We start from the raw sequence: 14,502 nt of genomic DNA, 5'->3' as shown, positions 1-14,502 counted from the left end.
GGCAAAGAGATCAGATATTTGCTAGAAAAGGCAGGCTTTTTTAGCCTCATCTCAATACCAGTTAATTTACATAGGTTAAAATTCCTTAGGAAACTGTCATAGTCTATGTAACTTCTATACATTTATTCACTTCTCATTTTTAAGCATCAACAACTGTACAGAGATGTCACATTTAATATGTTAACAACTTGGTAAATATTTTGGACAAACTAAAAACTTTGTAATGTAATTCTTAGCGCCTTTAATCCCCTTTTCTACTCAGTCACCATCTCAATGAGATAGTATAGAACCTGCATGTAGAACCTTCTAGAAAAGGGCTATAGGAGTGATGAAATTTTTTGTATTTTTCTTTGTTGTGTGGGTGACCATGACCAAAGAATTCCCAGCCAAATAGCTAGCCTCCTGGTAAATAGTAAGCACAAATACTCCTTTCCATACTAAGCACAATTGTTCCTTGGAAAGCAAGAACTACAATTGTAGAAAGCTTCCTGAAAAGCATGGTTCCTGCTAGGACCATGATCAAAGACTTTGCAAGATTAGAGAACTTTTCAGAGCTTGTACTCCGTTTGTAAGCACTCAAAGTCCTTGGATCATTACTACACAGTGATGTGGCCCTGAAGTAGGATTCAGTAGGAAAAAAAGAAAAAAGGTAAATATAGACTTCTCCTAAAATCCCATTCACGTAAGTTATGCTGGTTTCTTGAAGGTGTCAGTGGAGTACAAACTCTGGTAGGTTTCTAGTATCAGATGTTATGCTTGTCATCAAAGGACCAGCTGAATTAAATAATCCTGAATATGAGACTAATCATAGGGTGATGATGTTTCTAACACACCAGCTCTAAAAGCCTTTCTATTACTCCTCCTCTCCAAGAAGCGTTGTATGAACAATGGATATTGCTTCAATGGGTAATGCAATAGATCTTTCCACCCTATCATTGAAGAGATAAAATCTGTGCTGGCAGAGGAGATTCCTATATCTATAAAAGCACAAATCAATGGAGCACACCATACTGTATTGTTGTTGTTGTTGTTCAGTCATTTCAGAATCTTTGTGATCACATTTGAGGTTTTCTTGGGAAATATATTGAGGTTGTTGCCTTCTCCAGATCAGTATGCAGATGAGGAAGCTGAAGCAAGCAGGGGTAAGTGACTTGCCCAGGGAGACAACAGCTAGGAAGTATCTGAGACCAGGTTTGAACTCAGGAAGATAAATCTGTCGCTGTACCACCTAGCTGCCCTTCATAGGGAATAGAGAATTTGAGTGAAGAAAGGAGAGTGGAACATTAGTATTATTATTAAAGGAAGCTACTATTGCACTCCCAGCCAACTGGAAGATTTAGATGATTCCAAAATCCATCACATGGACAGCAAAAAATAGTGATGAGGCATTTCATCTGTTCAAACATTTGCTGAAAAAGCTTTTTCTAATGACTAATTTTGCTACTGGTTTCAATTTTTAGACAATAGATGTTATAAAAACTGCTATACTAGTCTTTAGTCAGTGCAGACCATAGAAAAACTGATTGGAAAATGCTGAAATGATTTTCATCCAAGTGAAAATAAGCCTCTCTCTACCTCCAGCCACAAGCCTTTACCACTTCTATTCCAGCAGATACTCAATACATTACTTCTTCCATTCCACTTTAATGCTATGTTCTGTCATTACTGGAGAAATGAGTGAAGCAGAGCAACCAAAGCCAGAAGTATGAGGTCAGGAAGAGTGACGGTATAGAAGTGGGAATAAGAAAGATGCCAGAAGACTGAAGATAGACAAATTTTGCTAATAATAATATGTTAATAACTAATTAATTATAATAATTAATAACTAATATTATTAACATAATAATAACAAATGTAACTTTTTTCTCCTCCTTTGACAACCAGGACTGACTCTCACCTCTCTGAGCTTTGTTGTCTACATTTGTAAAGCAATGACATTACACTAAATGATCTCTAAAGACTCTTCCAGGTTTATATAACACTATGCTCTTAAGATACTGGACTAAGTCTTTTGCCAGAAACCACAGACCCAATGTGTTTCGCTTCTATCTTTAAGAGAAATCATTATTAAATAAACTATGTTGAGGCCTTGGAGGGTAACACCAATGAAGAAAAGCAATCTCAACCATCCCTGCTAGGCAGCTATTATTTGACTAGAGAGGCAGCTGGTGGAACAGTGCATATGGCAGTGAGTTTGCAATTAGGGAAGACCAAAGGTAAAATCTGTCTTCATATACTGACCATCTTTGTGACTCTGGCACTTCACTTAACCCTGTTTGGCTCAGTTTCCTCATCTGAAAAATTATCTGGAGAAGGAAATGGCAAACCACTCCAGTATCTTTGCCAAGAAAACCCCAAATAGGGTCCCAAAATATAACTCAGATGTTTACTATATGAGCCTGGGCAAAGCACTTAATTCTGCTTGACTCAGTTTCCTCCTCTGTAAAAAGAGTTGGAGAAGGAAACAGCAAAGCACTCCAATATCCAATATCTTTGACAACAACAACAACAAACAAATCCAGGGGCAGCTGGGTAGCTCAGTGGATTGAGAGCCAGGACTAGAGATGGAGGTCTTAGGTTCAAATCTGACCTCAGACACTTCCCAGCTGTGTGACCCTGGGCAAATCACTTAACCCCCATTGCCTAGCCCTTACCAATCTTCTGCCTTGGAACCAATACACAGTATTTATTCTAAGAGGGAAGGGAAGGGTTTAAAAGAAAATCCAAATGGGGTCAAATGGAGTCAGATGCTGACTGAAATGACTGAACAATAATAACCTAAAAGGGGTTTTCTATGATTTATAAAAGCACTTAGCATAGTACCCAGAACACAGTAGACACTCTATACTTACTCCCTGAATAATGACTTTATATAGTCTCTAATATGAGCTCTATTTTTATTCTGAGATATAATTAATTATGTTCATTTTTCTAAGCCTTGTGAACCATATGCTTTTAAGTGGAGAGGGTGGCAACACACTGATGGATGTCAAATAACAAGTTACCAGAGAAGTAAGGCATTTAACCTTGGTGTCAAATAAAAGATTTTGACACCAAGGCTACATAAAAACTCTTGGTAAGAAGGGCCACTCTCTGCCTTAACCCAAGTGTAAAACTATGTCACCTAAAGATTACAGCAACAGTGGCAGAGAAGTTACTCCTATCAGAATAGCTCTGGAAAGCTATGCAGCTAGTACTAACATTAGCAATGGCTCTGAACATCATCCAGTTGCAAATGTCAAGAGGCATATATTCTTCTGAGAGTAGTTGGACCCTGTCCAGTTTTAGATAGGACTGCACGTTATTTTATGACTTTCTCCATTAATGTAATTAATTTTTATAACTTTTAAAACTATAGACAGTTTTGATTATTGCCTACCCATTCATTCTCTGCCTCCTTTGCTCCAACTCTAAGAGGTATCATTAAGTACCTGCTACAAAGAAATGTATTTAAGTAATGCAATAATGAGTTGTCATTATTCACAGCACTACCATATCACCTTGTTCTCCCTCAGAATTAAATTCCAAAGAGCAACAGGTGTTATTAGTTACATGAGCATAGCACTTTAAAATCTATAAATCCTTTTCAAAAAGCACTTTTATTACCTACAATGACCCTGGGGACTAAACCAGTTCCCTCCAGAATACAGTCAGGATCCTATAGTTAGAATATAATGCCTCAATCTCCCGAGTCCAGCACTGTCTTTGTTTTAACAGGGGACTAGATTTCAGGAAATTCCAGATATTTTGATTTGAGAGTTATTTGCCTAGAAGAATCCTTGAACCCATGAGAACAGATGAAATTTACAAGAGAGAAAATGAAAAGGGTCTACAAAAGAGGCCCAGAAGATGATGTCATCATCATCATCATCATCATATAATAATAATAATAATAATAATAATAATAATAAAGGGGCAAAAGGTAGATGATGGCCAAGTGAAACAGTGCAAGAAGTATTCATCAAACTGGTAGTAGGAAAACTATCATTAAAGTGAAGGAAAAAGAGAGTACTTAGCTTCAATGTAGCCATCCCACTATATAAAAATCCCTAAATTATCCTAGAGCTAACAGGACTTTTCTTGGAAAAAAGAATGTCAATGACCAGGAAAATGATTATTTTCCTCAGTTATCAAAGGATGTTAGAGAGCCCTGCTTCTCTCTTCTTGTAATTTACCAACAAAACCCAAATTCACTTCAATTCAATTCTTAAGTAAATTAAACCAAACCTGTATCAAGCACCTAATACAAGGCAGGTTCTTAGCTAGGCAGTGGAGAGTAAAAGATACCAGAAAAAAATCACTTCCCTTACCCCTAAAAGTACATTTGCCAATAAATAATGAAGAAATAAATAGTGTAAGTGTTTAAAATATAAAGAAAACAAGTCAACCTAAATAGTTGATATTTGTGTTTCTTTTTAAAAGCATTTTCTGGCATTTTTATTGCATGAGATCACACCAAGTTAAAAGACTGATAGTTGAATGTTTGAAAGAAGAGACCTTTGTGTTTGCAGGATTGCAATAGTTAAATAAGAAACTGATTGATTTTCTTTTCCACATATGGCATTTTGTAAGAGAAAATTGAGAGCTGAACATGGAAACAAGAAGATGGGCTCAAATCCTACCTGTGATACAAACTTACTCTGGGACTGTGGACAAGTCACAATAAATCTTTCAGTATCTCAGTAAGTTATAGATACACACCAATGAGTCAGAGACCTGGAAAACACACACACACACACACACACACACACACACACACACACACACACACACACACACACCCCTTTCAAAAATATATAACTCTAATAAACTCTCTACTCATGTTTGTTTTTCTTGTTCAAATCTTTCAGTGAGATGTGCCACTCTTCATAGCCCCATTTGGGTTTTTTTTTGGCAAGGATACTGGAATAGCCTGTCATTTTCTTCCTCCAGTTCATTTTACAGATGAAGAAACTGAGGGACATGGGGTTAAATGACTTGCCTAGGGTAAGACAGCTATTAAGAGTCTGAAGCCAAATTTTTAACAAGAAATGAGTCTTCGAGTCCAGGCCCAGCACTCTAAACACTGTACCATTTAGCTGCTCCCTTTACTCATATAGTCCATACCTTCAAACATTATCTATATATTCTTTAGACTACAGCTAGTATACATAAAAATATCTTTTTATGCTTTTCTCTATACTTCAAGTAAACCTTTAGGTTTTTCAACTTTTTCTTTAAATTAAAGCATAAGAAGAAAAAGATAAAAGTATCTCACACCTACCCCTACCCCTAAAAGAGATGGAAATCCACAATGCCTTTAAAGAAACTTTTGGCAACCATTTTTTACTGGAAAATAGTAAATAGAATAGCAAAGGGCACCTTGACTACTTCTTCAAGACCTGAAATCAAAATGAGGCGTTTAGATCTGCTGTTCTAATCACGTTCACACATCTTACACATCGCTCCTTTCTACCCAGAATCTTTAGCAGCACCATATACTTAAAGATCAGAGCCAAGAAGTGGAAAGGAATACTACCAACAAGCTTGTCATACTAGGGATTTCAAAGTCTTTATATTAGATTTCTATTGATATGCATTGCCTTGCACACAGTAGGACATCGTTTTTTTTCTTAATAAACAATCTGTGAAGCATACCTAATTTATTTAATAGCTTTCTGAAAAGACAGGAAGACTTGCAAAAGAAAAGCATTATACTACCTGTACAAATCAATTATAAATCAGTCTTAACTTTGTAACTCTTCCGCACCCCCTGCTGTCTGATTACTGGATGGGCATTTTGAGTAGGGACAGCTCAAAAATTAACCATTTGTGAGTCAGAAGAATTTTGAGAATGGAAGCATAGAAGACATACACATTTCTAAGTAAAAAGATATATATACATATCTAACAATTATCTATTTTAAACTGTTTTTAAAATAAAAGAATAAGGCTCTTATGCTTACCTTTCAAATCTACTATATACCAGACAAATTCACATTTGCAAAGAACTCAATGCCTGCTAGTAGGTGGGAAGGGCAGTAATAGACTGCTTTAAATATATTTTTTATTTATAGTAAATGAATATACATAGTTTTACTGAAAAAATAATAAACACTTTCAAACTAAGTTAAATGAAATATTGTAGTAAAATAGATCATATAGGAATGAAGAAAAGGACTTTAATACTTAAAATCATTTTCTTTTGAGACTAGGAAGAATTTATCTCCAATATGTTTCTTTTACATTTTTGCCATATCATTCATTAGAATTGTCTCAAATACCTTCATTCATCTATGGCTTTGTGTTACATGATTTTAATTCAACACAGTACCCTCATGAGAATTCATCTGTAAGGCAAATGCCAAGAGGAGTTTAGCATTTCTTTTAATCATAACTATATTGCTCTTTAACATCCATTAGTCAGTGAAGTGGCACTTTGCCCAGCCAGCTAAGTGAGTGCAACTATCCTTCGTCCTCACCTTAACTCAAAGCTAAATGAGTCAGGAACCTAGAAATGGAACCTAGTGATACATGTAAAGGAAAGCTGCTATATCTGCATGGCCTCAAGGCAATTTTCTGGAACTTTAGAAATTAAAGTGTGATTATTGTTCAGGTGATAACAACCACCATTTTGGTGTTTCACATTTATTAAATGGGTCTATTATTGCAAACTGAATGAACTCTGCTGCAAAAAAAAAAATATATCACTTTTCCCTTTGTTGTTCTTTAACTCTTTATGACCTTGTTTTGGTATTTTCTTGACAAAGATACTAAAATGGCTTGCATTTCCTTCTCCAGCTCACTTTACAAATAAGAAACTGGGCGGACAAGTTAAATGACTTGCCCAGGTTCACACACACAATGGACTAAACACATATGCTTCAAGTAAGAATTACAGAAGAGTTCCTAGCTCTTCTGCATTCTTGAATAGAATACTCTGGTGATCAACAGAATATAACCCTCAGATTCTTGTAGCCAAAATAAAGCCAGTGCATTGTTCACAAGAAATGCAAGGGGAAAGAGGAGGAATCAAGGTCTTGGATATATAATAGTCATCACTCCCTAAACACCCTATCTATAGCCACTGTGATTTTTTTTTTTTAACAAAACCTATTGGTGCTGCAAGTTTCCTTTAACTATTGCACTTCTGGGTTTATTGACAACTAAGAGAGAAATGAAAAATAAACACAGGAAGAAAAATAATTGCATGACATTAAAACTGAAAAGGCACAGAGGCACTAAAAATGGTGTTGGGTGCTGGGGCTGGAAGGGAAGAGGAGCAGTGGGGATCCCTATGTTTGACAGGTGGTCTGGTAAAGTTATCTAAATTAGCTTGACTTGGCCTGTGTCCCCAAATGATTTCGTTTCCTGTCAGGGCTACAATGCCTCCCAAACCCAGGACGAGAGTAATAAAACATCGGCTAGACTCCCTAAGCGGAGAAAAGTTCAAGGTCACAGGTATCCATGTAACATTACTGGGCAATTTTAGCAGAGATGGATTTTTAGATTTAAGGCATCTTTCTAAAAGTTCCTTACTCAATACTGCCTTCTCTCTTGTCGTTTTGGTCTCGTGGACACGGAGAGCCAAGAGTTTGTTCTTCATGTCACCCACAAGATCTGCTGCACTGGTGTTTCTAGGCTACCCGTGAAGGATCCCCATACAACTAAAGCTGAAGGCAGAGGGACTTCATACAAAGTAGGATCCAGCCTGGGAACAATCTCAGATCTACAACTCTCACTTTCCCCATGCCTACAATAGATCCACCTGTTCTACAAGGAATAATCTACCCTCTTTTTCTCTTCCCTGGATGGAGCACACACTAAAAATTCGCCTTCAGGAATTACTTTGTAGAGGGGCAACTAAGAATCGGGGACCAGTCCTTCCACTCAGTCAAATCTGGGTCCAAATTTCGCATTCTGTCAGCTCTCCTTAACTCCTTCCTTTCCGAGATTCCGGGCAGAGCAGAGGCGGACTGATTTAAGTATTTAAGTTTGAGGGAGAATGAATCCATTTTCTCTAACACAGAATGCACCAAGGAGATAACCCTTGACTGAGAGACGTGGGAAAGATGCCGGAAGAGGTAACGAAGGCGAAATTCCATCTCAATTCCAACCCAAACGCCTGCGCCTGCCTCACAGGGCGCACCGGACACAGGCACGGTGGCTCTCGTGCTTTCCTCCTGCCAATCAACTGCCTATCGATTCACGATCCGCTGCATTAGTGCATCCAAGCCATGGTCGTCCCGGAACCCCAACCTCCTCAGGAGGCACATGTGCAGCCGCTGCCCAGGTGCAGGGAGCAAAAGCGGATACGTATCCCATCAGGGGAGGGGGCACCTGGTAAGGGGGAGACTGGCCCTGGCAGAGCTTTGAGGGTTTCCAATTTCGGGCACCTGCGGGCTGGGCAGAGCGGCTGCAGAAGGCGTCCCGGGACTCCTCTCGACACGCAGCCAAACCTTCCTTCATGCCCGCAATGCTAACTACCCTCCTACCCACATCTTGAGCTCCACCTCCTCAACCTCCAGACTTACCTGCCCGAGGGGTTTCCGGCAGCCCTTTGACAAGTCCCAGATGCCGCAACTGGAAAAGTTTCCGAACTTCTTCACACGTCTGCAAATCATCGCCTCTCGCACAGGGGAAAAGGACCAAAAAGAGGAGGAGGAGAAAGTCCAAACGCAAGAGCGGTCCTCCTTCCATCGCGATTCCAGCAACAGGAGCCGGAGCCCACGCAACCCAGCTTTTCCCAGCCGAAGGACACTAGTCTGCACTGCCCTCACCGGACTCACCTGCCTTATCTCTCCTCTAACGCAGCCCCCACCTCCCCCCAAATACGCCAAGGATTGAAGAAAGAGTAATCCGAGAATCTTTGCTGGGAAACTCGTGGAGGGTGGGAGGAGACTCAAGCACGGATTTCACCTGCGAGCCCTTTGCCTCCCAGGGATGGCCGCGGAGACCGAAGCCGCCAGCTGGGACCCTACCGGGTCCCTTCAGCCCGGTGGAAGCGAGTTTGCATTTATTTGTTTGGGGGCTGGGGTTATCTCTGTGGTCACCAGGGCTGCGGCAGCTGCAGCAGTCAGAGCTTCAGCAGCACATCCACTCTCGGAGAGCCGCTGGTTCTGCTTCCAGCTGCAAACCTGAAACTCAGGCCCGCCCACTTCGGAGGGAGAAACCCCGCCCTCTCCCCAGCCTCAAGATATTGTTCAGGCTCCAAGCCCACCCCTGTAGGTGACATCATAGCATGTCTGGCCGGAGCTGTCCCCTTCTCCCCCCTACTAAGCCCAGGGAGAGCCTCAAAGGGGGAGCCTCACTGGGAACAAATGAACGAAAAGCATGTTATAGAAAAGATGTGCAAGAGCGTCTGCTCAAGAGCTATCGGGCACAGCTCCAGGGGTGAAGAGATTTTTTTCCCCTTTATTTATCGCGATTCTTCTTCCATTGGAATTCGGTTCGAGTTGCCTGTGATGCGATCTATCCCCAAGAAAAGTCAGCAGTAGTTTGTACTTCATAGTAGTACCTTGCGAGTGATTTTTAAATTAGAGGCTGACGTTTATGTTTGGATGGATGAGAATCCACTTTTTAAAAAGTCCTAATGGCTATTGTAATGGGAATTTTCGCTCTTTGAAGGGGGTAGTATGAGAATGAGGCGGTAACAGAAAAGTACGGAATTTGGTGAAAGGACTAGGATTCGAATCCCGGTCCTGGGACTAAACACTTCCCTCTATGACCTTGAGCACGTCATCTCTTTAACTGTAAAATAGAGAAGTTGGATTCGATAACTGCCTATAGCTCCAGTATTTATGCAACACATTCTGAAAGATTTCCAATGTGGCAATAATTAATTTTAATCATTTTTTCAAACATTTAATAATGAGTTATTTATGTGAGAAATTCGTTGCTAGGCACTGGGGGACAACGAAGACTAATCAAATTCTCTTGTCCTCAGAGAGCTTTAAAGTTGGTCCAGGTGGTGGCACGAACACAAGTGCAATACTAATTAAAAAGAGAGGAAGCACAGAGTAGAAGAAGGCTAGGCTCAGAAAAGGCAAGGTTTGAGTTCAAGGGCTAGCTGCAGTGACTATGGGCAAGTCCTTCATCTCTTGGACTCTCAGGCAATTCTTTAAACTAAAACCTGAAAAATAGTTGCTGAACTGTATTGGTTAAGGAGAGTTTCATCACTGGAGACCTTTCTATATCTATGAAAGCACAGGTTCCTACCATCCCTTTGCCTACCTCAACAAGAGCAGCAACTATGTAGACTATAATGCTGGGGTCAGAATTGTCAAATCCAACAAGTATTTATTTCTTAAGTGCCTATTATGTGCCAGGGACATCTCGGCACTAGCAGGGCTTGGAGTCTGCAAGACTCATCTTCCAGGGCTTAAATCTGGCTTCACTCTAGCTGGGTGAACCTAAGCAAGTCAATTAATGCTGTTTGTCTCCACTTCTTCCACTGTAAAATGAGCTGGAGAAGGAAATGGCAAACCACTTCAGTATGTTTGCCAAGAAAACCCCAAATGGAGTCAGGAAGAGTTGGGCATGACTAATAACTGAACAAAAGGAAATGATGTGCCAGCTACTAATAAACACCGGAGATACAATGAAAAGCAAACAGTACTTGCCCCCCAGAAGTTTACAATCTAATGGGGGAAACAACATGTAGGAAAAAGAGGCATACAGGAAATTTGGCTGGTAGTCTCAAAGGAAATGTCATTGACATTCAGTGGGAACAGGAAAGGTTTCTTGGAGAAGGTGAGATTTTGGTTGAGAGTTGAAAGCAGGAGGCAGAGATGAAGAGGGAGAGAAGTCCAGGAATGGGGAAAAATTAATGAAAATGTACAGTATATAGTTGGAATGTTGTTTTCAGCAGGAACAAGGAGGCATGGAGAGTACATGAAGTAAAGTATAAGAAGATCAGAAAGGCAGAAGGACAAAGTCACCAAGGTAAAAAGTGGAAGATAGGATTTTATATTTAATACTGGAGGTAAGAGGGAGCCACAGAAGAATGATATGGTCAAACTTGGGATTCAGGATGATCACACATTGTTAGCTGAGAGGAGGGTGGATTGGAATGGGGGGGGGGGTGACTTGAGTCAAAAAGATCAACCAGGGAGCAAGTGGAATAATTCAGGTGCAAGGTGATGATAGTGTCAAGAAGAAATGAAAAGGTTAAATTGGTGAAGTTTGATTTTTGGAGGATATGTGAAAAAGTAAGTAATTTAGGATGACCCCTTAGTTGTGGGCCTAAATGACCAGAAGGATAGTTTCCTTGATTGTAATAGAGAAGTCAGGAAGAAGAGAAATAGTGGAGAAAATATAATTCAGTCTTTTACAAGCCAAGTTTAATACGCCTATAGGACATCCACTTGAAGCTAGAAATACAAGACTTAAGTTACAAGAGAGGTTACAGATAGATAAGATAATGACTAAGTGATGGATCTGAGAATCATCTAGAGATAGATGGATAAAGGAAACAATAAGAACTAATAACACCAAGAAAAATAGTAAGAGAAGAAAAAAGGGCCCATGGCAGAGCCTAAAAGGACGCAAATTATTAGCATTTATGACCAGAACAAAAATACAGCAAAGAAAAATGAGGATATGAGAGAGGTAGAAGGAGAGAGAACATTATTTAAAAAAAAAAAAACAACCAAACCTGGGGAGGGAGTATTAAGACAAAATCATTAGCAACTTAAAAAGAGCAGTTTCAACTGAATGATGAGGTTGGAAGTTAGACTTGAGAATGTTAAGAAAAGAGAAGAAATAAAGTAGAAACTGATTATAGTCTTCTCAAAAAGTTTAGCCAAAAAATGGAGGGAAAATATAGAATAAGAGTGTAATGTTTTGTGTGTGTGTGTGTGTGTCTCTTACAAGAAATCAAGAATGTTTCTATTTTCATATGTCTTCTCCCTCCACCCTTCTCCAAAAAAGACTTTAATTCTAGATATGAAGAAGTAGAGGTTGGTTCCAGAAGATAACTATTCTTCTCTTCTCAGAGAGGAGTACTGGGCTAGAATTATATATCTGTTCATTTAAATATTATTAGTATAGAGATTATAAATTTAAGATTCAGGAAAAACTCTTGATAATTATTTTTTTACTGTTACCTTCCGTCATAGAATCATTACTATAAAGCAGAAGATCAACAAGGACTAGGTAATGGGGGTTAAGTGACTTGCCCAGGGTCACACAGCTAGGAAGTGTCTGAGGTCAAATTTGAATCCAGTACCTCCCATCTCCAGGCCTGACTTCCTATCGGCTAACCCCCTAACTTCCCCCTCTTGATCATTATTTCTTAATGAAAAAGAATTAGTTCAAACTTTATGTTCAAGGCTTAATTATTTTCTCATAAAATACCAGTTCCACATTGAATATACTTACAAAAGAAATCCATTTATCCGAGTCAAAAGTAAAAACAGAAATCAGAGAAAGCATACACATGAGAATAGTTTTACCACCTAATAACGGATTGAAGGAATTCTCCCCTTGAAACAAAGGTAACTCTGTTCAACCAAGAGTCTCAGATCCCTCTCAAGTGGAATTTTTGCAAGTCTGTAGTGTAGCAAGTTGAGAATTAAAATATAATTAAAGTTCCACGTTTCAACTTCTTTCCAAAGTCTTTTTCCTTTCATGCCTAAAGAGAAGTTGAGAATCCAAGCATCTTCTCTCTTGATGCCAAAGTCTAGAAGAACCTGAAGGGATAAAAGAACCTGGATCTCTCTCTTTTACCACTCTCTAGCCAACAATGTTTTATCCCTTGGGCTGCCAAAGGGAGTTGAATAATCAATATCTACCGATGTGGAGAAAGTCCCAAACAACTGACCCTTTGATCTGGGATTACTATAGATAAAAGTGAAGAAGAGATCAGGTAAGGGATTTTTTGAGAATGGGACAGGGGTGCAGAAAGACAGAGGCATGTTTTAAGCAGTTAATAGATAAGGAACTATTGAATATGTGAGAAAAAAAGGGAAAATAGAAGGGGCACTCTGCTAGAGAATACAGAATATAACAGAATAGCATGTATAATTTATTAAAATGCTTTGAGATCAGAATTAGGAAGGTTTGGGAATGAAGCAGTTTCCATGATAGAGTTGACATTTAAATTTCACCTCGAATAACTGCCATGACAACAAGAGACTAGAAGTCTGGAATCATATTTTGATTTGGAAGGGTGTTTAGAAATCATTTTACCAATGAGGAATTAAAAATGAACAGAAGTTTATTAGTTTACCAAAGGCCAAACAAATACCAAAATCTAACCTAAGTCTCACAAAATCCAACATTAGGCAATTCTAGACTTAGGAGCTGATTTAAGTAAAAACATCTCACACTTAGGAAGGAAAACATTCTACTGTTATTTCTTTCCTATTATTACCTCAGTGAAACTTGTCAGGAATTGCCTCTTGTCTACCTCTTCCCTCCATGACGTTTCAAGGGCTCCCTTCCATGTCGGGGATATTACCCTTTAGTAATTAATCTTTATCTTCAATGTAGAATATTTAGCTTCTTTAAAAGTACCATTGAGACTGTCTTCTCTTTAATCCAGCCATAGCACTGCTGGGTTTGTACCCCAAAGAGATAATAAGGAAAAAGACGGGTACAAGAATATTCATAGCTGCACTCTTTGTGGTGGAAAAAAATTGGAAAATGAGGGGATGCCCTTCCATTGGGGAATGGCTGAACAAATTGTGGTATATGGTGGTGATGGAATACTATTGTGCTAAAAGGAATAATAAAGTGGAGGAATTCCTGGGACTGGAACAACCTCCAGGAAGTGATGCAGAGCGAGAGGAGCAGAACCAGGAAAACATTGTACACAGAGACTGATACACTGTGGTACAATCGAATGTAATGGACTTCCCCAGTAGTGGCAATGCAGTGATCCTGAACAACATGGAGGGATCTATGAGAAAACCCGCTATCCACATTCAGAGGAAACACAGTGGGAGTAAAAACACTGAAGAAAAACAATTGCTTGAATACGTGGATTGAAGTAATATGACTGGGGATGTAGACTCTAAATGAACATCCTAGTGCAAAGAACAACATGGAAATAGGTTCTAATCAAGGACACAAGTAATATCCAATGAAATTTCAAGTTGGCTGCGGGAAGAGTGGGTGGAGGGGAGGGAGGGAAATAATGTGATTACTGTAACCAAGGAATAATGTTCTAAATTGACTAAATAAACTTATTCAAGTGGGAAAAATTTTTTTAAAAATTAAAAAGAAATTTTAGTTTAGGATTTGTATTTTAGGCATAAGCTATTAGAGTGATAATCTCACTTTCCTCCCTCCTATTTCCTATCCAAACTTCTCCTCAGAATAAATGAAGTGTTTGTGTTTTATCAAATTGCTCTCCATACTTGTGTGAAACTCCTAGTAAAAATTTTAACCCTTCGGAGCCTTATAATCTGATATACAATGCATGGGATTACCACCAAGGTATAAATCATTATCTGAATAAGTTATCGTCATTTGCTTAAAAAAAAAGTATTACTGAAAGTGCCATATCGCACAGGACAC

The 14,502-nt window shown here is 39.1% G+C and overlaps 1 protein-coding gene across 2 annotated transcripts in view; it reads right to left on the bottom strand.

Annotated features, from left to right (window-relative positions):
* Positions 1–9,775, bottom strand: part of GPC5 (glypican 5) — a 2,135,463-nt gene extending 2,125,688 nt beyond the window's left edge. For both annotated transcript variants that reach the window (XM_056808065.1, XM_056808066.1), the window contains exon 1: positions 8,514–9,775. In XM_056808065.1, the coding sequence (XP_056664043.1) occupies positions 8,514–8,679 (166 nt within the window). In that variant the 5' untranslated portion in view covers positions 8,680–9,775. The remainder of the gene's footprint in view (positions 1–8,513) is intronic.
* Between the last annotated feature and the right edge of the window lie 4,727 nt (positions 9,776–14,502).

Source organism: Monodelphis domestica, chromosome 8, assembly GCF_027887165.1.
Source record: "Monodelphis domestica isolate mMonDom1 chromosome 8, mMonDom1.pri, whole genome shotgun sequence".
NCBI classification, from domain to species: Eukaryota; Metazoa; Chordata; class Mammalia; order Didelphimorphia; family Didelphidae; genus Monodelphis; species Monodelphis domestica.
Note: the sequence above shows the minus strand (reverse complement) of the source record. Positions and strands in the feature narration are given on the sequence as shown.